Raw genomic sequence first — 22,873 nt, 5'->3', positions numbered from 1 at the left:
TGTACTGCCATTAAAACAGCTTCTGTTTTAATCTTCTAAATAAATATGGCACACATCAAGAAATAAAAAATAAATTAAAAGCAAGAAAAATTGCATTCAAATGATCTAGTTACATGTTGAAGGAAGATGCAAGATTGGTTTTTTCTTTATTCTCACTTATGTGCCACATGTAACCACTGTCACAAGTGAATTATTGGTCTCTTAGTTTTTCCAGGCTTACATGTAAGTGCAATTGACATAAAAGTTCACCCCCACTTGTTATTTACTTTGTTACTGGCCTTCTAACCATCCCATTACTTTTTGGTAGTTCCCTAGAAAGCTATTCTTGCCAAAGCCATAATTGAATTGGTATTCTTTCTCAAAGTATTACTTAAAAACTGTAATTCAAAGTAATAACTGATTTATTGATTTAATGAAATTATCAGTACAGTACAAGCTACCAGGTACTAAGCAAATAAACAACAGGACTTGGGGTCCCTGACAAAGTCTATTCTTAACCCAACTCTGATAAAATTTCCTATGATTATATTGAGCTGATAACTAGTGTTTGAAATTAAATGACTCTTGAGTAAAGTTGGTTCAATGGGCAGAACATGATGAAAAGGATACCTCTCATTCTTGAAATCATAACTTGTTTTCATTTTTGGATCTGACTGCACAGGATTTTCATAAATCTTCCACACAGATGAATATCAAACAGATAACTAGAGAGCTACGCAGGTTGGAACACTGTCAAGTTCATAATATTCATGTGTAATTTTTTCTGAGCCCACACATACAATCCTCATCCCAGAATCTTTATCATTGTTAATTTGCTGGCCAATAGCACTCGTGACAATCATTTCCAACTCTTGATCAAAGCCACCAGCATTTCTGTGATAATGACCAGCAAATACATATTTGATCCCTGCATTTTTCATTTTCGATAGCATTTGTTTGCGTAGATTTAACTCGATATTAAAGTAATCGTTATTCTCGTCAGGATTGCCAAAAAACCAAGGAATGTGTTGAAACATCACAATATGATGTGCATCGCATGATTTTGCAAACTCAAGCTGTTCATCCAGCCATCTGTCTTGTTCTTGTTTCTGATCAATCACTTGACTTGCATCTTTGTAAAATTGGCTATTGAGAACAATGAAGAAGACTCCTGTAAAAAGAAAAGAGAAATCAGGACCATGAGATTGCAATGGTTGCTAGTGACTGTGAGATTTAATCTTTTCCCAAAAAAATACATTTACTTGCATCAGTTGTAATATTATGTGCAACAAAATTTGGCTTTGATTATCTAATTAATTTAATTATCTAAGTAAACTTCTTTTTTTTAATTTGTGTGATGGAAAGTCACCCTAATAGTGGCTGGCACAAATGGTTGAAATATTTATGAACTAATACAAAAATTGGGGACAGAAATCATAAAACTAATGAAATGAGTAGGCTGATGCCTTACCACTCCTCTACTGAACCAACGAAGTTAGCAACATGGCTATAAATTAATCCTATTGTGTAAGAAGCAGAGAACATTCTAACACATTTTCCGCAGACCAAATCACTAGTGGCCCTATCCCCCTTGAGAGATATAAACATTCAACTCGAGTGGGGAAAGGGAATCTAGGCAACTGAGAGACTTTTATTGGCCTAACACATCTGCTGCAGTATCCCGTAGGGATTCTTAATTCACAGTGTGAGATGGTATGAGAAAAGCTGTCCTTCATCTTTCTCATTAAGGAGATAAACAAGGGTGTTTATACATTTTTTATATACTAAAGTAACCATTTTTTTCATTCATCTTTAAATAAAATACATATGTATTGGCTTCATAGAAAAGAAACATATTTTGACAAAATTCTATAATAACAAAAATTTTGCTGTACATCAGGTGATTGACAGTAGGCTGGATGCAGCACATGTTATAATTAAGCAGCTCTTTCAAAATTTTCTCTTTTAACTTGTGCAAACAAGTTTTTATGGGGACTCTAATATCCCAATGAGTCACTCACTCATCCTGAATCTAAGATGTAGACACTGTGGTAATTAGTTGTCCCGAACTCATGCATAAAATGATAGAGAGGCTTTGTTACAGTTTATACTATGCATCATTGCTTTAAGTATCACCTTCCAAGTGAACAAAAGTTTATCAAGTTCAGGCACAAACCCAGTACTGGGAACTGCTTCGATTGTTTATGATTTGATATAAAACAAAAACTTTGATTACATTCAATTATCTTAAGTAATCAGCAGCTGGATCGATCAGAAGTGGACAAAAATAATCATGTGCTTTTTCTGACAAAAGAAAACTTGTGGAATTCATTTCTGAATATCTTTAATTTCAATCAGTCAAAAAAACTTCTGGTCACATAAAATGTGTTCTGAGGTATATTTGTTCCAAGGCACAAAAATTTTAAGTTTGTGGGAGTGGGAGAAAACCCTGTGAACAAAGATTGTTGTGTTATATTGTGCAACTGTGAGGTGAAATGTGACATAGGAATGGAAGATAGTGGAATTTAGCTTGTACAGGTTAAGAAAGATTTGAATGGCAGCATCTCAATTTGTCAAATTCTGCAAATAGTAATTTGATAATTGCAGGATACTATTTTGTGCTGGTTTTGTTGATTTTATATGCATTTATTATTTTGCTGAGTTGGATGGTTACCATAATTGTGGAACCCTCCATGATTTTCCCGAAGCTTGGCTTTTGAGATAAGAGCAACCTTGCATTGCTGCAAGACCAGTAATTACAAGTTCACAACCATGTTTCATCTCTTGATTGAATACTTTATGCAAGAGTTGGCCATAAGTATTCTTTGACTTTATCATTATTTCTTTTTCTTTTTTTTAACCACAGACTAAGAGAATATGCCAATTCTAAGTCAGAATGGCCTAATGGAAAACTTATTAAAAGATCAAATTAAATCTACCAATAGTCATCGTGGCCACGGAGGACACTTTTGAAGGTTGTCACAACGGGCGGTTACTTCCTTCATGATGAAGATTTTCCCCTCTGGCCCACCCTACATAGCTCATATGGATGGGAAGTACATTTCCTACAGACGTAAACTAAAAATTCAAAATCTCCATAGAAGCGTAAACTTCTGCATGAAAAAAAAAAAATTAAAAAAATAATAATAATAATTTAAAAGGCTTCTCGCGACGGCATACTGATACATTTTTATGAAATGATACAAATGCACCGATATAACGCACTATCAAGGACTTGAAAAGTGAAATTTTATACGATGAATAATAGAAAACAAATTATCGAGGGCGCGATAACGAAATCTTTTATAGTCGAGAAAATTTACGCTTAACATCCAAAAGGAAAATCAGGTTTGAATATATGTTTAATGTTTCACCAAAAGCAGTGATAACTCTCACCTCCAACCCAAAAAGAATAAAAGTCATCGCCAAAATTGCTGCGGTACTTCTGTAATGACTGTTGCGTTGGCGAATCTCCAATATCGTGGTTTCCACACACGCATATTAGTGGTATGCTCGGATCAAGTTCTTTGAAAACCTTCTTAAAATCCTCGGCCTGTGAATCATTATATTCTTCCCAAGGAAACGCGTTAACGAGATCACCACAAACCACAAAGAATCTAGGTTTCGGTGACAAGTTGTTTGCGGCCACGATAGCCTTACGTGTTAACACGATCTCCTTCTCCCACTTTTGCTCGGCAAGCGGGACTCCATTCCACGAGTCAATCAAGCCAAACTGTGTGTCTGCTGCATGGACGAAACAGAAAGGGCCTCTCCACTTCCCTTCGGCCTCATAGGTAAATCCAGGGTATTTTTGATTAACGGCCTTCGTAAATGCGCCTTCCGCCATGTTGTGGATCCAACACCTGCTCTTTTCGAATAGGAAAGGACCTGGAACTAGTGAACGTTATAACTTCCTGTAGAAGAAACGTCGTTAATACAGAGGATAAATTACCTTCCTTGTTTGCACCCAAGATGTAGCTGACAGTCGTAAGGTAAAATATACTTTACATCATCCGTTGATCTTAGCGCTGGTTGCTTGTTGGTGCGTGACCTGTTAGCGTGACAGAAAGTGCAACTGTCACACGAGATCTGGGTCAAAGCGTATAACGCCTGTTAGTTTTTTTTGAAAAAAAATTGCGAATTCCCAAACAGAAAGTAGTTAGTTTCTAGTCGGAGAATTAATCTTATGGTTTAGACATGCTTTTATGTGTAATCCAAATCGAGGATGATTTGAAAATATGACATGGAAAGGTAAGGTAGTGTTGAAAGGATGATCTTTGATCGTTTTTCTTTGCAATCATCATGTAGCTCCCCGATTATGTCCTAAGATTTATTGCCCTAAGATACTCTTCCGACAAAGCATTGTAGTGTTTGCAGTTTTTATTATTTTCATTTTCAGCCCCTCTGCAGCTATGTGCATCCATTCTTGCTGGGTAGGTGAAACCACTTGATTAGAAACAAAATTGAAAAAAAAAATTCTAGTTTTAAAATCATATGAAACAAATAAATTTACCTCTGAATAGTGAAATATTTTTAAAGCATTTTTCTTGAGGAAAAGCTGAGCAAAATTTGATGGAAAGTAAATGTGAGTTAGATTCATGGAAAGTTTTATCACTGTATGGTAACAATACCTGCTGTAATCTTCGTTTACAGTGCTGGTCTCATGACGTGGGAAATTGTTCATAACATCGAAAGTCTCCTTATTAAAGAAGACAACAGAATCAGTAAAGGCTTCGATTTTACCACTGATGAAATTGCAGATAGCAGTCATGATTTAGCTGAGTGTTTGCAAGGTAGTTATTGCTGTGGTCGATCTTGACAAACTTTATTTGCCTGGGATGAAGGGTACTTCATTGGTATGCATCAGAGTATCAAAAGAAAGAGGCCTCTTTCTTTTCCTTTGTGTGTGAAAGATTAATTTTTTAAATGAAAATGGAAATGGAAGGTTCAGGTTTTGGTCTTTGGTGGAATACTGCTGTCAGAATAATTTAAATTAATAATGCGTGAAGTAATCACAATTTGAACTTATATTTTTACAGCATGCCAACATATGGTAGATATCCCTTACATTAGACTTACGATTAAAATCTGATTCAATCTGCTGCAGATATTGCATTCATCTTGTCAAGTTCAAAGTCTGCCAAGTTTCCAGGCTTCTTGTCCTTGTAATGTTCTCAGAGTTTTACAAACTCAGACAGAGGTGTCCTTTTTGCACAATGTTCAAAAATGTGTAATAAAACAATTGTTGAATGTGGTTTTTGCATGATATCAAGAATTATCAAACCTTGTGCCTCAGCCTTTGCCTTCAGCAGATAAGTCAGACCTCAGTTTTCTTCATGATATCATGTTCAACCTCATTCAATAACTGTCTATTGTACCAGCTTTGGATTGGATGGTAAAGAAAACAGAGGTAATACAAAATAAAGAGAGAGGCTTCACCAAAACATTTTTATTTGCATAATGAAAAAGATGATTAAAAAGACTTCCTAACAACTTTTTGTGGTGCTTTCTTTGTTCCTTGAGAGCCAGACTTGTCCATTTGTAAATTTTATGATTTACTAAAACTAGCCATTTCATTATCTGTTCTATCAGTACCTTGGCTTGATGAAGCTTGGAAATTTACTGATACAGAAGATTGGCAAAAAACATTGTGGTCAATTGTACCAAGCAGCTTGATATTGCAGTTCTCCAAAGGTATCTATGGTCAATAACTCCAAAAACATTAGAACATTGCTTTAAATAAATTTGATTATCAGGGGGTTATCTTAACTGACTGGACGACTGGCAAAGTTGCCAAATGAGGAAATGTCTTTTGACAATTTGTTTGGGTTAAGAAGTATAGTAATTAATGTATAGTATAGTAAGGTTGATATTTATTATCTACAGTTGAAATCTAGATTATTTTTTCAAATAAGGAAATGTCTTTAGGCAATTTGTTTGGGTTAAGAAGTATAGTAATTAGGGTATAGTATAGTAAGGTTGTTCAATTTGATATCTACAGTTGAAATCTAGATTATTTTTCACTTGGAGAACTCATTATTAAATGTGCTAAACATAATCATTACATTTTTGAAATGCATCTCATGAAACTGGGTTCATTCAGATGATGAAAACTAAAAGGAGAGCAGAACAAAAGATTCCAACAATTTAACTCTTTACATCCTAACATCAGTAGGTATATTTTCCATACTGTTTTCCATTTCCTATGATACTGACAAAGAAAACTTGTTGTCAAGAGCTTCTTGAGTGGGTGGTCATTTCTTGGATTCTCATAAGTTAAACATTACTGTTTGATTTAGTGGCAACAATGTATAGAGAAATTAGGTGTTAGTTACTCTTAATGGCTGAAGGGAAAAACAATCAAATCTCAAGTTGTTTGACTGACCAGTGATGTTTGGATGAATATGAATGCGGTTGGTTAGACGTTAAATTCATGCCATTTGTCTTTTCATAGATTCATAAACTTGTGAGTTGCAAGTTTATACTCTACAAGAAAATTATATGATACATAAAGGTTTTTGTTAACAGAGTCATTGGCTCACTGAGAAGATCTATAAAAAAAAACTTTGTAAGAGTTTTGGCAAAGGGTTGAAACAAACTTTAATTTGCACATTCAAAAACCCCTTCAAATGAAGGGGTTTTTTAACAATGAGTTTAAATTTAATATTTTTGTCTTAACAGCTCTATCATCTCCCCTGGCCCTTCGTTTGTCAGTACCTCAGAAGTTCCTCGCTTTTCTTCAGGAGTTTGATGATGATGATGTGAGGATACTTGGAACACAAGTGCTGGCTTCCCTTAAGATTCATGATGGTAAATGGATAATAAGTACAGGGTTAAGAGATATTAGTTTACATAAATATGTTAGAAAACAATACTAAATTGTATTGTATTTTTCTCTTTAAAGTATTTATGGGCCAGAGAGTGAATTTTAAATCTATGAAGACTTCTCATAATGCTTATTAAGAGAACTTCTCAATATCTCCTTCAGGGTACTTTCCTTTTGAGCAAGGATAACTGTATTATACTACTGTCATCTGATTTTATTTAGTGTGTGCTGTTCCAATTAGGGCCCCCTTTCTAATAAACTCCCCCCTCAAATTTGTTTTTGTTAATAAGTGCCCCTTTTCTAATATGCACCTGTATTGGGTAAGCTCTCCCTGTTCTTTTTCAGTGATAGCACTGTAAGAATACATGTACATTGAGATCAACGTGGTTCATCTTCTTTTAGTTGCCTACTATATAGCTTCATTACAAAAACTGTGGTATTTGTCTCCTTCTCTCAACTATTTTGTCCCGGAGAGTGCACAGTTTCTTAAAACGAATGACCTCTTCTTAACCAAGAGAGAATTTCTCCTTACAGTATCAATATGATATTAAGCAAACACTTGATGAGCATGATGAAAAATGTCAAATAGGGCAATATTAGTTGATCCAATGCCAATTCTTCAAATGACAACTTATGAACTGTATTGCAGACAGTGAGGAGATTACTTTAGTAAAATCTTGGGAGTGAAAGGGTTAAAGTAGTCGTTGAGAGCCACTCAGGTGATTTTAAAGAATCAGTAGGAGTGGCACTACTTTCTGTTAGGATTTAGGAGGAAAACTCAAACTGATATTCAGTGAATGAGCGAGATGGAAACTTTCTTGAAAGTGTAAGGTCACACGAGTAGATCGTAAACGCTGATTTTTGATCTCTAGCTGTTGCACGAGAGAGAACTCTCAACGAAACCTTGAACGAGACAAATTTTAAAGGAAAATTTTAAAATCTGGTTAGCAACGTTGCCGACTTAATAAGAAGTGCTTTTGAAAATATACAGAACCCTTCCCCAAACGAATTTTTCTGTGCGATTTGTTACTCGACATAAAATTTAAACGCAACTATGGCGCGTTAAAAAAATCAGCGTCGTTAAATATGAGAATATATCGCAAATGCCTGATGAAAGTATTTGGCCTGTATGTTATTCTATGTTTATTCAAAATTTGAATTCACAAGATAAAAATTGGACCTACTAGATGGTGAATTTATTTGTTTTTAGAAGTGAAAACTCAGGAGCTGAATGAACTTGTGGCATCATGTGATAACAGGATTCTGATTGGTTTAGCCAGGTTACCTGGACTCGATACCAGGCTTCTTGGTGTGCACCGAACAGAATTAAGGGTAAGACATAAATATAAATGTTCTAAAACTTAACAACATTCTTTTCAAAAGAACTCTGATGATTTAGGGCTACATTACGGCAAGATCCTCCATAAACTAAAAAATGTTTGAGTGAGTAGATGGTAAAGAAAACAGAGGTAATACAAAGTAAAGAGAGACGCTTCACAAAAACATTCTTATTTGCGTAATGAAAAAGATGATTTAAAAGGCTTCCTAACAAACTTTGAAACATTTTTTTACAAGTATCGGTCACAATCTCACACCTGTCAATTAGAGAGCGCGTAAAAAAAAGCGTATGTACACTTTAGAAAAGAAACAACGGCAATTTTTTTCTTCAAAAACTGTTAATGATCTTACAGGAAGTATTATTCACTAGCGTCGACGATTATTCTATGAATATTTACCTCTGCTCAGTAAATGGCAAGAAAGGTAATTGTAACTGAATTCAAACGTATGTTTGAAGTTGTGACAGTCTGCTCTCTCTTATTAGAATAGGCCTTTGAGGCCGCGTGTCAACCCATTCTATGACACATTTGCTACCACAAATTCTTTTCGAAACAAATGTTTTGCTGGCAACCCAAGGGATTTGAGGGAATGAGAAAACGAGAGTAGTAAAATGATATTTATCGGCTTGAGGTCATGACCGACGTTTTTTGTTAAAAATACTGGTCAACCGCAAAATGTAATATATTTATGAAAAATGGCTACGAAGGTGTGGATATACTCGGCGACTCACGAAAGCGCTAGAGTGCCCGTGACAGAGATAGGAAAGTCCGGACCACACTAAGAACCAATTAGATTGCAGGATTCATTACCGTACCCTCTGGCAAAATAAAAAACAGTTATATGATCAAGATTATTATTAATTGAAGCAATTTAATTATTTTTGATACGTTCGATAGAACCTCGCCTATTTGAACTTTGGCAACTTTAGCTGTTGTTTTTTTCGTAATGAATTGGTCCAGTGGAGTTTTTCTTGTGGCTCTTGTTTTCCTGTTTTTCCTTTATTGATTCATGCTCCATTTTTGACTCAACTTACAGTTCCATGATTTTTCAATATCATGACTCGATAATTTGATAGGCCAATTGGTAGTTTGAAATGGCATGTAACCATGTTTGTATGTGATATTTTTTCTTTTGTACAGGCTGATGCACCACCTGAGTCAATCGAGAGTGACCTGAAAGCCTTGCTTCTTAAGTTACCTCTTACTGGCCTAGATCCTTGTACGACATGGTTTACCCGGAATGCAATACTGACTGGCAAATCAGCAAGCCAGCATCGTAGAGTAAGCATGAATAATATCCAGAACACATTCAAACCTTCCTTTACGGACTCTTCTCCAATACCGACAGTCATTAATGTCCTGGCAAAATGCTCAAACTTTTGGGTAAAAAGACCCTATAATACCAACCCTCTCTAATGTGGACACCTGGCAAACACTAAATCACTAACCAGAAAGCTAATATACATAAACTCAACCTTCGTCTTACGGACACTCTGGTGATCAGGTTATTATCTTGTCTATGTGATCACAAGGGACGTTGTGATTCTTCTTCTCCTTATCCACTGGTGTGAAATACCCGATGATTGATGTTCAAGTTTTGATAATATAATAATCTTTCTTCCAACATTAACGGCTATTTTTTAATATTTTGACTCCAATTTCTATTCGCCTCACATGTACTTGAATAAGTATTATTTCATATGGGTATACCATTGCAAAGTATTTCGTTTAGTTGTTCTGCAAGAAAGTGTCTCGCTACTTAATATTAATTGTTGTTAGGGTAATAAATTTGTGTCTCTGTTTCTACTAGATACTTAAAAACTTCAGTGGGGTTCTAATAGTAATTTCATCGTGTTGACCTCTGTAACACGTACACTTTTCTTAAACGGACTCTTCTATCTGACACGTCTTTGTCTTTATTAGAGAGGCTCGACCGTATTAAAAATTGGTGCAAAGCATTTTGCTTGTGATGAAGTTGTCGTTGATCTCCAACTAGGGCTTCTCTCCACATATTGTGGATACACATAATGAAACTAATTTAGGGTAAATATCCCCTGAAGGACAGGAGGTTCTGGGTAATATGCGTGTGTCAGATTGGTCATTTAATGCTAGGATTTTCTCTTCATAGCCAGTATTTTGGAGTTTCAGTGGAGAAAGTCTGTCCTTTGCTCACAGTCTCAGTTCTATGCCAGCAGAACAGGTGGAACTGTACTACCTCAAAGCTCTAAACAGGCACTCAGTGGTATGGCAACTGGGACAGATCTCATTATTACAACATTTTTTTCCTAGATATTTTAGGTACAACAAAGGCATTTTATGAAACGAAAGACATTACGAAACGAAAGATATACTTCTGTGACGGATATTACTAACTTTGTTACTCGACATTAGGAAAACTTTTTTGTGCTAAAATTTACTGGGGATTTGTACGTAAAACCGAGCGTTAGGTTAAAACTGACCAATCTCTACTAACGATAATTATTTGGGTCGTAGACCCAATAGCATCACAGGTAAACAAAACTGTCAAACAGTTTTAAAGTTTTTTTCTTATTGACTGAGTAAGAGGGTCAGAAAAGTATATTTAGCTCGAAGTCATTACGTAGGGTGAGGTCCTCCATACATGACCGAGAGTCAAATGTTTTCCCGTTCGGCCCAACCATACTCAATGACTGTGAATATATGGAAATCACTGATAGACGTGAACTGCGGATTAAGAAATGAATATGAAAGCGATCTTTGCTGTTATGAAGACTAGTTAAGCACGAGTAAAGATATGGGCTGAAAAAATTCAGGCCTGTACGGGATTTGAGTCCATGACCACTGCGATACCGGTGCAGCGCCTGAATTTTTTTTAACAGGCCTTACCGCGAAGATCGATTTCATATTCATTTCTTAAACTGCAGCCGTGCGGCTTTTTACGAACCTGCCCTCGGCCATCGTTTGAGTAATATTTTTATTGTTGTCGTTTTAAGTAATAGGCGGATAGGGCAGTACTTTTCAAATTATTAAAAGAATTATTTCACAAACTTTCGGCGTACAAGTACATCTTCACTTAATTTTACTAATGAACCACACTAAGGTTGTCGAAACGTCATTGTCGGCGAAAAATCCTTTTAATTTCTGGAAAACACGCACTCACTAACAAGCTTGCACTTCTGGTATACTAAAGACGACTATACTTGAAAGAATCAGAGAACGCCTTTTTTTCTTCTGTCAGGTTCCTAGTCATCGATCCCTAATGGTGGAGAGTGGGGTTTTGGATGTGATATCTCGTGAGATCAAAAATCGATTCCACAGCCTTAGAATCAAACGTGAAATTGGCCTATTACTTGGAAATTTGGCTTTAGAGGAAAGTACCCATGACAGCATGGTGGAACAAGGTAACCACACGAGCTGTAGGTGTGCCAAGAAACTGCCAACCTCAGCAAGGATAGCAGTGTATAATCCGTTTTAGAAGTGAAGCAGTTTTTCTTATTTGTGTTAATACAAGTTCTTTCATCTTTACCTGGTTTGAAGTTGGTCAAATTTTTCAAATTTAAAGTGGCTAAACATAGTGTAGGCACTGAACTGAGTTCTTGCGAATGCCTATCTTCTATGTAGAACTGAATGTTTATGTAGCGTGAATTTTTTTCTTCTTTCTCAGGGCTCTTACCACTTTTACGTTCCTGGTTGTATTCCGATGTGAGTATTCCTTTGAGATCATTTCCAGAAAATGATAGGTTGACCTCGTAGTAACTTATTCTCGGTTTAATAATATGGTTTTACAGTGTAATCCTTTAAGTCAATCCTGTACCGCAGAGTTGCCTTTTCAATAGCCTCTCTACTCAATTTCTTTGAAGGACTTGGCTTTGTTCAGTCACGCTGTCCGAACACTGGCCAATCTTGACAGAGACTTCTGCAAAGACGAGACTTACGAGGACGGAGTTTACTTGCTTCATCCTCAGGGACGGCACTCGTGAGTACAATACCCAAGTTACCATCTCGTCTTCATGCACATGAAGCTGCAGAGTACATGGGTGCCCCTACCTCAAAAATGTCCCCAGGAGTTACATTTTGATAGATCTATTCCATTAACACATAGTGCAATTTCTGTCAAGCTGATTTTGAAGTTCTAAATATGATGTAAAAAAAACCTTACAATGATAAATATCTCTAAAGCAGTCTTATTGTCGTGCGAATTAAATACGTAATGAAGGAGTGTGGGCGCTTTTCTAACTGCAGACACAACGACTGGCCTTCGTTCAAGGAAACGATCATTCTTCCTCTTTTCTTAATCTCTTCAAGTAGTTCCAGTATCGATGCCGACGTGGTATTCGTTCATGGCCTCCGCGGTGGTCCTTTCATGACCTGGCGACAACAAGAAGAAAAAGGTGTCAAGAATTCTGGTACGGACTGCTGGCCTAAGGTATGTGAGGAATATGCGCAAATACAGCTCTTTCCCAGTCGGAGTAGGCATTGGAAGGTGTCGCTCTATGTGCAGGGTTCAATATTGGTGTTGGATGCTATCTTGGGAAATTCAAACATTAGCAGTCAATTGGGCCGACAATCATGCCTTAGTCTGAGACTGTTGAAAAACTTTGGCTGTCTACCATAGACAAACTTTTTGGGGGAGGTGGGCGGGGTAAGGTGCTCCTCTCCATTTTTGGTAGAGTTATGCCATCCGTTCTCGCTAATCCTGTTCCCATTTTAGACCATTTTGAATGCCTTCTACTCGTTTCCATATCTGGGCCTTGTTTCTCAAAAGTCCGGTAACTTAACGAGCCTGAGACCATGCATAATTCGGTCACGCGAAGGCCCGCACATTTAGAATTTGGAATACTATTCGGAATTCCAAAGATGCGGGTCTCCGCCCAAAATCCAGTCGATTCTGTTTCAATCCCTGCCGGGTATTTTTATTGTTTGAGTTTCAAAAGTGTTGACAGCTGGCACTGGTATAAAGCATTTGGATCGCCCTGAATATGAATCGGTCATGTTAATAATTATGAATAATATTAATGGAAAGAGCAGATTTGTTGGTTTTCTAAATAAGGCTTGAAGTATGCATTGAAAGTTTCGCGATTCACTTCGAAAGTAGGACGAGCGACAACTGCAAGAGCTCTGAGGTTATCTGCCCGATGTCCTAAAGTATGCACGAGGTCCAAAGAGAATAAATAAAGAGAATTATAACACCACTGAATTCTTTCGAGTCCGGTGTGCTTTGGGAAAGGACTCTAGAAACACAGTCGTACGGGTTCCTAGTCCTTGGGGTCTAAATTCGTTGTGCATGTAGTCAGTACGGGGTCCATCGGTCCTTGCGATACTAGAAATGTAGCAATCTATTGCACTGAGTTTCATCGTAAGCCCAAGAAACGTCCTTGGCGGGTAAATTATGTTTATTACCTTTCACCGCTATGAATGACTGCAACTGAATAAACGATTTTAGAAGATTTTTCGTTCCAGATTGTTGTTCTCTTGTGGTTTGATGCCTAAAGATTTGACAATAGGTGATATTAATATCAAATAAACGATTTTTCTCCAACATTTTAGTCCTGGTTGGTTGGGGACATTCCCAGCATACGGGTTCTTATGCTTGAATATGATACGTCACTGTCGCATTGGGTGGCCCAATGTCCCCAGAAACCTGAAACGTAAGTATAACATGTGAAATCTTCTTTACAGCTTTTCTGTTATGCGGCTGAGGGTTTCTTTGATAATTGTGAAAATTAATTTCTCGTTTATTGGAGAATAATTTTTTTTCTCAAACAACTCTGTGGATATTGATCTGCTGGTTGTTGTAGTTTGATTAAAATTTCCATGTATGCACTAGCAGAATCGAAATTCTCACAGATCGGTTGCGCCAAAATTAATAATAGACCCCTGAGGTATATTTATTGATTGTTCCACAATTCCTTCTCTTCCAGTCAGTCCTTGTTGTATCGAAGTGAAGAGATAAGAAGGAAGCTGCGCAAGGCAGGAGTCGGCAAGAGACCAGTTATATGGATTGTTCATTCAATGGGAGGTAAGTTGTTCCGTTTACACAGGAAAACGAGCTAATACACTGAGGAATAGACGGACAAACGTACAAACACAGTAAGGAGTGAATATTGGCCTTGATGGGCGGATTTAACAATACACGATTTACTTACACCAAAATTTGGTTTTTCCTTGTCCTCTAGGGCTACTTGTCAAGCAACTTTTGTTGGATGCGGAGAAAGACGACGAATTTCGGTGGGGTGGAAATGATTCCACAAAGCCTTTCTTCCTTTAGAATAATGCACGAAGATAAAGTTGCTGTACTTATTTCTTGTTTCTTTATTCATTTATAGGAGCATGTGCGACAACACAAAGGGAATCGTGTTTTACAGCACTCCTCATCTTGGTTCTGCTTTGGCATCATACTCAACCCAGGCCAGCCATCTTCTCCTTCCCTCAGTTGAAGTAAAAGAGCTATGCCAGAGTAAGTGGCAGATTGCTTATTCTGAGTGGTTCAGTCTAGAACGGTATCTTAAATAAAAGCTTAGTAAGGTGGATTTTGAACAATTTTTTATGTTAGGAACCTCTTTTTTCTCCAAATTAGAATCACCATTTTTGGCCACTCTTCATGAAAATTTTCTCTCCTTGGTCCAGCGACATCCAGTCAAGTTACTAAGCTTTGGAGAGACTATGCCAGTGAAGCTGTCATGGATGTTACAAACAATACTTGTTACTAATGACTCTGCAGGTTGGTAACCGGTCAAGTTTTGAGTTTTGTATCCAACCAGTCAAACCTTCATAACTCAGGTCCTTCGAAACGTGAACCTTCGCTAACCCGAACAAAACCTCTCTCTTCTAGATTTCAGCCATTTTCTGTAATTTGGCCCACAGAGCAACTAACTCGAAGCAATTTTCGTTGCCCGTCGGCTCAATTTTTGTATAATTTTACTCGGACCATGTTTGTCAGTTCGTAATGAGGTTAAACAAACTCCACTATAGCTCAGGACATTGACCCCTTTCTGAAACAGCAGCATGCTTTTTTTTTTTTGTCTTTGTCTTTTGTTGATGTTTTGCATTTTTCCCTTTTTTCGCTGTTGTGTAAAATTTACGACTTTGAGTCCATTTCACGTTCCTTTAGTTTTGGAAACATTTATTTATCGTGGATCCTGTAAGGTTCGCAATTCTCTATTCTGTCTTAAAATTTGCTCAAAATGTAAAGTATGACTAGAAACGCATTAGTCACAATTTTCGCCTTATTTCCGGCATTTATCGATAACTTGAATTCCAAAACAATTGGAGCCATTTCAATTTCCCTTGAAGGGTTGGAAGCATAACACAGTGCAGTATGTGTGAAATTTGTGACATTTGTAAATTTGCCTAAAGAGGCCCAACTTCAGTGATCAAACGTCCGGAATAAAGAAAAAAAAAAAGACGCGGAGCTATTCTATGTGGTGTGGATTAAAGGGCCCACGACCTTAAATTTCACGTGTGCGGTAGTATCAAACCTGTGACATCCATGAGTATATTTGAAACTGTTCGAGCATTTTTCTTGATAAATTATCGAGTTGCTCTTCAGTCATGTTATTTTCTTTTATAGATTTAGGTGTCGGCGAATTTTTACCACTTGATGTGGACCACGTTGATATATGCAAACCCAGCAGCAAGACTGACGAAAGATACACGAAGACCGCCCAATTTATACAGAATTTGATAGCAAAATAACTTATTTTTAGGACTCATTATGCGTATTTCTAACAAAGATCTTTTGTGGTATCGAGTTTAATCATTAGCATGATGTTATTACTTATAACTCTTTACATTCTGTCAATTGCAAGCCAAGAACTTAAGCTAAGGATGTTAAAAGTTTAATTAAGATTAGCCTCTCGGTGGCTTCTCATTAATAAGAGAAAAAACCTCATGAAGCTTACATTGGCGTGCTCTACTCTATTATTTTTTTGTTTCTAGATTTTGTTGTTATTCATTATTAGCTTTTATTCCGTCTCTTTTAATGTACCACTTCCAATGAATACGTTTTCAAAACAGTTGTTTTATTTCCATTTTTACAATGTTTTCCCACATTTTATTTACCTTACAAAGCAAATAAGGGGAGCTAAACACCGATCGTTCTATATGGATAAAAAGAACTGCGTAGGTTAGTACAGCAGTAAGGGGTATTGCATCACTTGTTATTTGCTCGTTTCTTTGTGTATTCTGGACTGTGGAGCTTGTTCAGTTGTTTGGTGCGTGAGCCAATTCTTTAGCTGGAATTTCCCCCTTTTCCGAAAACCAAGGAAACAAGAAAATCGACAGTTGGAAGATCACCAATAGTTTGGAGAGTGCTGTAGAAATGCCTTTTCACAAGAGATTATTGTAATCTCTTGCTTTTCATGAAGTTAAAAATTCCGGCTTCATGTTGTTAAAAACCAGTTTTCACCTCTGTTTGAAGATAATTTTTTTAAAATTAGCGGAGTTGATAATGAAACTTGGCCACCATAAAGAGTTTCTAAGGCTTCGTCAGAGCGAAGGGTTAGCGTCTGACGAAAGACTAACGCTCGAAGTGTTAGCTTTATAAACTCTTCATGGAGGCTGAATTACCATGTCAATTTAGTTGATAAAACTGAATTATCTTGTTTTACTCCCCCACCAACGCAGCACCGCAGTTTGTTTAGAAACTTACCCTATTCATTCACCCCCTGTGTCCTGTTGAATTTTCTCCAGGTGGTGAACAATAAAAGCACACGTAAAAACAATTATTGTGTCGTAAAAGAAAAAGCATAATGATCAGTGTTATCATTATTGACAAAGGAATTTAATCAGGCGAGCTTGGTATCATTTCTTATATTGTTGTAAAAAATAAACGAAAGCTATTTCATCGTCACTCACACTGCAGGTGATTATACACTAAGCCATATAAAAACGATCACACCTAATTTTTTTGCGACTTCCAAGAGCAGCGCAATGGCTTCGATGTGGTTTTCTGTTTGCCTTCTTCTAAAAGTGGCAGCCGTTTGCACTGCAAACGCAGGTAGGCTCCTTTCGATTCCTTTAGAACTCAGTCCTTCACCTGACCAATATTTGCCATGGAGGGAGTAATAGCCTTCGTGCTCAGTGGCTTAGAGGCCAGAGCCTGACCTGATCTGATAGTTAACCACGAGTCTGGGCATTTAGGAAAATGGCATCTTCTCAAATTCCTTTTTGGCCCCGTCAACAAATCCGATTTTCTAGTAACGATCTCTTATGACTCCATCACAATAAGATGTTTCGTTGATCCTTGATAGTAATACCAAACTATAGAGCAACCGAATTTGTTAGACAGCGAGTCAGGCTTATACTTCTGATCGAAAGAGGTCTTGATACCTGGCTACAATACTTAATTTTAGTAGCACTCTTTTTATTACTTTGGCGTTTGATCCAAGCACCAGGTACCTGCGACTTTGAGAATGGTCTATGTGGATATACTCACGATCAAAACTCTGATTTCGAATGGACTAACAACACAGGAGTCACTACAAGCTTCAACACTGGACCATTAGGCGACCACACAACTGGATCAGGTCAGGCATTACAACAAACATACGTTGAACAGCAAGTGTTGCGTAGGCAACCCTTACTTTTGGCCCCATTTATGCATCGGTCATACAGACCAGCCCCCAGCCCTTATTCGACAACCAACACACGAGTATGAAAATAAAAGGTTGAATGTAACTTTATATGATTTTAAATTTAGGATTTAAAAATAAATTAAATGCGTATTTAAAAAAGGTCATGTTTAACATGTAATTTTCAATTTTGATTATTTCTAATTTTGGGTAAGAAACAAAGTTAGTCCTCTTTTATCTTACTCTGATTACGAGTACCCTCATCAAAACTCCATTAATTCAGCTTAATATATCGAAATTAAATCAATCAACTCGTCATTATTATTATTACTATTACTGTCACCATTATTAATATCCTTATTATTGTAACTATCATTATTATTATTATTATCATATAGCTATTATCGTCATTACTTTTATTTTCATTATTATTATTATTATTGTTGTTGTTGTTGTTGTCGTCGCAAAATCATCGTTTACCCAATACGGCCTAGACCGAGCAACTTACTGTCAACTTGGTCATCGACTAATAAAAGCGATACATAAATAAGATCACACAAGCTCACTCGAGCCGCGGCTTTGCATCTAAGATGTTGTTGATAAACCCAGTCCAATGCAATTGTAAAAAATGTAATCATAACATTTAATTATGCGAGAACAGGTTCTTACATGTACATCGAGACATCCAGCCCACGTCTAAACCGAGAGGCAGCCCATTTGGTTAGTCCTCAAATATCTGCTACGGATGGAAACTGTCTTAGTTTCTACTTTCATATGTTTGGTCTCAATATTCGCGAACTATCAGTATATACCCAGTCCATTAGTGGTTCCAGACATCCTTTGTGGCGCTTAAATGGGGACCATGGAGAGGCGTGGCACAATGCTGCAATACCATTAAGCATACCAAAAGATCTCACCTTTAAGGTAAATTTAGTTCATGATAGGAAAAGAGCTTAAGAAATTACAAGTTAAATTCATTACATGCACAAAAAACTCTTATGACAGATGAAATAGTTAAAAGAACTTTGTAAGTGTGTAGAGTACTTTCATTACAGGATAACCCTTTTGCGTAAAAGTTTCTTTAACAATGCCATCTCTCTTATTCATGACCTATCTATTTGCATAACAGATAGAACACTTAACCATTACCTATCTTAATGGAGGAAAATCTTAGATATGATAGACTTTTTACAATTTTTACGCTGCTGTGACTGAACCTGGAGGTTGCAGTGAAACTAAAATTTCATTGATGTTGTCTCCGTCGTGTTTTGCAGGCGTAAATTTACTTTGTCTCTGTATCAGCAAGGAATGCAACATTGCGATCCGATTAGTGTCCAAATGAGATTAAGTGTTCGAAAACGAAACGTCTAGAACTTTAACGTCGGAACTCTTGCAATTTAATTTCAGAAATCTCATTTCCGTTAACCTGAATCCATCTCAAAAACCACAATTAAATTCCAAAGTGACATCACAAGACACCGCTCAACACGAAAGCAGCAATAAAACCAGTCTCAATCTCTGGTTAGAGGTCTTCTAAATCAAATGGATATCAATTTGCATGTAGGAGCAAATCATTGATGATATCTAACTTTATGTGTAACTACCAACTGAGTTTAACTTACTGTTCAACGCGCAGATTGTGTTTGAAGGCATCGTTGGCACTGGATACATGGGTGACATTGCCATTGATGATATCATGGTCGAACACACGAATAAATGCGACATAAACCCCCCTTCAGCGCAACTGCAGCCTCCTCAACCGACGCCTGTCCCTACCCCACCATGTAAGTTATTGTTATGATACTGACGTAATCAAAAATAGTAGAATGATAACCATGGGACAAGAGATAAAATGAGACTGACAAGCTAAGTTCACTGAACTGTTGGCTGTCTTGAAGGTTACTTGGAGCGGAAGTGGTTACTAGCAATGATAGCCTTGGGATGCTAATTCTCCCTGGTTTTAGCACAACAGGTAAATTAGATCCAAACCAATCAATTTACATTACATTGCTATTGGCTGAAATGTCTTAGAATTCTGAAATATTGCAGTCTTGGATATCAATTTTGAGTTCTTCCTGGTTTTTAGCACAACAGGTAAAGTAGATCCATTACATTTTTATTGGTTAAAACCTCTTAGAACTTTGAATTGTTGAAAACGGGAGGACGCACTTTCACAAGAAGAATTTTTCTTATGGTCACTGGAGGAAAGAAATATTTTTAAGTGCATTTTATTTTTTTCCCAGTTGTACCGTTTTGTGGTGTTAAACCGCATACGCGCATAGTCGGAGGCGCTATAGCCACACCAAACTCCTGGCCATGGCAAGCAATGCTCATGTATCAAAAAGACACCGGCGAATGGAAGCAGTTCTGTGGAGGATCACTGGTGCTGCACGATTGGGTTTTGACTGCTGCCCATTGTGTCAATAGTATCAGAGGAGATGATTATTCAACTCACATGGTCAGGTATGTTGATCACATGCAAAACGAAGCAAATTGCTTCAGGGCTTATAAAAATCTGATCAGCCCTGTTACGTGAAAGAAGCGTTCTTGGGGAGAACCAAGCGACCGCAAAAAATACTTTTCAATCCTGGATTAATAGGGACTTAAGGATATGGTGACTGAGGGCTACCGATGGACGCAAGCCCTCTTATTCTTTCGCACAGGGCTGAGTACAGAACGAGTGAAATCATAGAATATCTACCACAGAGAACGAAAAGAGCGCGAAGTAACTACAAAAGAAGCTTGCTCTGGTTTTCTTTTTTCACATTGTGAGAATGTTCAATATACATTCGTTCTATTTTTTTGGTGGGCCCAAAATATATACAGAAAAATAGAATTTGTAATTTGGTTTGAAGGAGAGTACAATGGTTTTGGTCTCGCCTGTTCGGAATGAACACGGAAGATGCACCTGGTTTGGGCGAGGAGAAAATCATATATCTTGCTGCGTATGTGGAGGTCAAAATCAGTAACCCTGAGTTATCCATAAACAATGCTTGCATTTCTCATGTTCAAAAGCGCTTCAAGTTGCTCTGAATATGGTGATATCGTTAACATGATGTAGAAAAGCAACCCCTTAGTCAATGTTCTGACCCAAACCTTTCTCTTGTTCAAACATCAGGTACAACTCCGTACCTTCCCTCAATAAAGTATGAGAAATTCGCCGACTACGCTCTGCTCACATGCATGTCACTCATCTCGGTCGAAGTTTTCGTTCCTCCGTAGTCCATAGTCGCCCTACATTTAACGTCTCTAAATATATGTTCGTTCCATGACCGATGTAGGTTGGGTGCACATTACAAAAATACTTCACTGTTGATCGGTTCGGAACAAGACTTTGGCATCAAAAAGATCTATTTCCATCACGAGTACAACAGCGTAACAAATTACAACTACGATGTCGCTCTTATTCATTTGGATCGTCCTGCAATACTTATGAACGGTGTGGGTCTTGTGTGCCTTCCTGATGACAACATTGAATTTTCACCAGGAGCCGACTGCTGGATAACAGGGTGGGGAACACTTCAACCAGGAGGAGCATCACCCGATGAACTACAAGAGGCAAAAGTTCCGTTGGTTTCGAACAAGGAATGCACTAAAAATGGTTCGTATGAAGCCAGCAAAATCACGCGTGAGATGCTATGTGCAGGATTTCCGGAAGGAGGGATAGATGCTTGTCAGGGCGATTCTGGGGGACCCTTGGTGTGTGAAGATAACGGAAAGTGGTATCTGATGGGAGATACCAGCTGGGGATACAGTTGTGCAAAGCCAAATTATTATGGCGTGTACGCAAGATTGGCATTACTAAAGGACTGGGTGTTCCACATATTAACAAATCCTGATTCAGCGTAAGTCAACATTGTTCAAGGGAAATAAGGTCCCCTAGGAAATACAATAACTCACGTATCATTCTCGCACGAAATGTAAACACGCTGAAAAAATTATTTAGTACTTAAAAATACATCCAGAAGGTATTCAGTAATAAAGATTTCATGACAATTACACAATGCATCCAACCCTTTTTGTTTCTGCTTCTTTTTGTGCCTCATTTTCTATCGAAAACGGATGGGTCGCGTGGGTCTCGAGATATATCTTGTTCAGTTCCTCCTTTATAAACTCTCTTAACTCTATTGGAAACCATCCATTTAACTCCAACCAATACTTCATTTGAAAAAAATTTGCTCACGGCCAATACCAACTACTCGAACTTTAACAAAACACCGCGCGATTATTTGAAATCCATACGGTACCACTCTCTAACTTAAGTTTTCAGTATTCAGATTATACAACTTTCAAAATGCGAAGACGAATTGACGGCACATCCCACTTAACGGTCAGAAGCCTCCCTCTCCGTCCTCTAATTTTCGCTGGGTATACTTGATATGCATAACTCAAATGGATCAGCATTCAGGTTTACTGAAGTACTTTCCATCTCTAATCATGCCACAGATTATCAGTTTTAGAGGTGCCAAATATGTACGCGCGCCACTTCAGAGGAATTTTAGGAAATACTTATCAAAGCGTTACCCCGTCGTCACAAAGATAGAATATCTGCCTGTACTCTTTTCGACGAAAATCAAAGGGTAAAGCGGACATCGACATGTGACTGAATCTATACTAGCGAATCAAATTCCTTCGCGCGCCTTACGATGAACAACAATGAGCCTACTGAATGAACATGGTAGCAGCTGTTAGAAAAACATCAGTTTACATTTTCTCGCCACAGGGGTCAAGACATTACAAAGTTTCCTAAGCAACCACTTGCACTAAGATTATTGCCGTCATAAACTAGTTGATTAAATTCGCAGAACGATTCCTTAAAGATATAGCTTCCTCATGGAACAAAGACATTAAATCGTAACATAAACTTACATCAACTTTTAACCCCATCAAATAACACTCGTCCATCATTTTGAAACAATGACAAAAACAGTGTCAACCACACCTGTGTCAGTGTTCAAAATTGAGAGTTAACTATAGAATCGAACATTCATTAATTTTCATAGATCACACACTGTGATGCGGCGTGTTCACCTCTAGGCAGCTGACACTGGCCTTTGTCAAAAGAATTCCAATGTACGTATACACTTTAATGTCACACTCGTGACATTATTGAGTAATAAATACTGTTTGCAGGTAACGTTGATGTACTCATCGATTGCCAAGTTAGTTAGATGTATGCA

General features: G+C 37.5%; 3 protein-coding genes across 6 annotated transcripts; 2 read left to right on the top strand and 1 right to left on the bottom strand.

Moving 5' to 3' along the window:
* Positions 1-129: 129 nt before the first annotated feature.
* On the bottom strand, positions 130-4,005 carry LOC131770269 (serine/threonine-protein phosphatase CPPED1-like). Its single transcript, XM_066165316.1, has 3 exons — positions 3,988-4,005; positions 3,376-3,893; positions 130-1,150 (listed from the first exon to the last, which is right to left on the bottom strand). The coding sequence occupies exons 2-3, from the start codon at positions 3,824-3,826 to the stop codon at positions 705-707; spliced, it is 897 nt and encodes a 298-aa protein (XP_066021413.1). The 5' UTR covers positions 3,827-3,893; positions 3,988-4,005; the 3' UTR covers positions 130-704.
* On the top strand, positions 3,907-16,972 carry LOC131770290 (protein SERAC1-like). 3 transcript variants are annotated; one of them, XM_066165205.1, is made up of 18 exons: positions 3,907-3,971; positions 4,379-4,412; positions 4,633-4,772; positions 5,572-5,673; positions 6,661-6,789; positions 8,016-8,137; positions 9,283-9,423; positions 10,271-10,384; positions 11,360-11,522; positions 11,786-11,823; positions 11,982-12,097; positions 12,427-12,547; positions 13,669-13,769; positions 14,043-14,140; positions 14,298-14,349; positions 14,448-14,578; positions 14,699-14,842; positions 15,692-16,972. In XM_066165205.1, exons 3-18 carry the CDS (start codon positions 4,643-4,645, stop codon positions 15,814-15,816), a joined length of 1,827 nt encoding a protein of 608 aa, XP_066021302.1. In that variant the 5' UTR covers positions 3,907-3,971; positions 4,379-4,412; positions 4,633-4,642; the 3' UTR covers positions 15,817-16,972. The 3 variants fall into 3 exon arrangements, with proteins under 3 accessions (XP_066021302.1, XP_058941989.1, XP_058941988.1); XM_059086006.2 differs by lacking the exon at positions 3,907-3,971 and adding an exon at positions 4,096-4,230 and having other exon boundaries at positions 12,430-12,547; XM_059086005.2 differs by lacking the exon at positions 3,907-3,971 and adding an exon at positions 4,096-4,230.
* Positions 16,973-17,048: 76 nt separating this feature from the next.
* Positions 17,049-21,686, top strand: LOC131770280 (plasminogen). Of its 2 annotated transcripts, none has more exons than XM_059085994.2 (6): positions 17,049-17,119; positions 17,511-17,648; positions 18,355-18,617; positions 19,330-19,477; positions 19,937-20,156; positions 20,975-21,686. In XM_059085994.2, the coding sequence occupies exons 1-6, from the start codon at positions 17,053-17,055 to the stop codon at positions 21,540-21,542; spliced, it is 1,404 nt and encodes a 467-aa protein (XP_058941977.2). In that variant the 5' UTR covers positions 17,049-17,052; the 3' UTR covers positions 21,543-21,686. The 2 variants fall into 2 exon arrangements, with proteins under 2 accessions (XP_058941977.2, XP_058941978.2); XM_059085995.2 differs by having other exon boundaries at positions 17,054-17,119; positions 17,517-17,648.
* The last annotated feature ends 1,187 nt before the right edge of the window (positions 21,687-22,873 follow it).

This window comes from Pocillopora verrucosa, chromosome 1, assembly GCF_036669915.1.
Source record: "Pocillopora verrucosa isolate sample1 chromosome 1, ASM3666991v2, whole genome shotgun sequence".
NCBI lineage: Eukaryota > Metazoa > Cnidaria > Anthozoa > Scleractinia > Pocilloporidae > Pocillopora > Pocillopora verrucosa.
Note: the sequence above shows the minus strand (reverse complement) of the source record. Positions and strands in the feature narration are given on the sequence as shown.

Excerpts from the sequence above, each read along its gene's own strand:
- LOC131770269 (XM_066165316.1), bottom strand. The coding sequence starts at position 3,826 with ATGGCGGAAGGCGCATTTACGAAGGCCGTTAATCAAAAATACCCTGGA. Across the intron at positions 1,151-3,375 it reads TTATTCTTTTTGGGTTGGAG|GAGTCTTCTTCATTGTTCTC; the intron begins GTGAGAGTTATC and ends TTCTTTTTACAG.
- LOC131770290 (XM_059086005.2), top strand. Across the intron at positions 12,548-13,668 it reads GTACGGACTGCTGGCCTAAG|TCCTGGTTGGTTGGGGACAT; the intron begins GTATGTGAGGAA and ends CCAACATTTTAG. Across the intron at positions 14,579-14,698 it reads AGTAAAAGAGCTATGCCAGA|AATCACCATTTTTGGCCACT; the intron begins GTAAGTGGCAGA and ends TCTCCAAATTAG.
- LOC131770280 (XM_059085994.2), top strand. The coding sequence starts at position 17,053 with ATGGCTTCGATGTGGTTTTCTGTTTGCCTTCTTCTAAAAGTGGCAGCC. Across the intron at positions 17,120-17,510 it reads CGTTTGCACTGCAAACGCAG|CACCAGGTACCTGCGACTTT; the intron begins GTAGGCTCCTTT and ends GTTTGATCCAAG. Across the intron at positions 17,649-18,354 it reads CGACCACACAACTGGATCAG|GTTCTTACATGTACATCGAG; the intron begins GTCAGGCATTAC and ends ATGCGAGAACAG.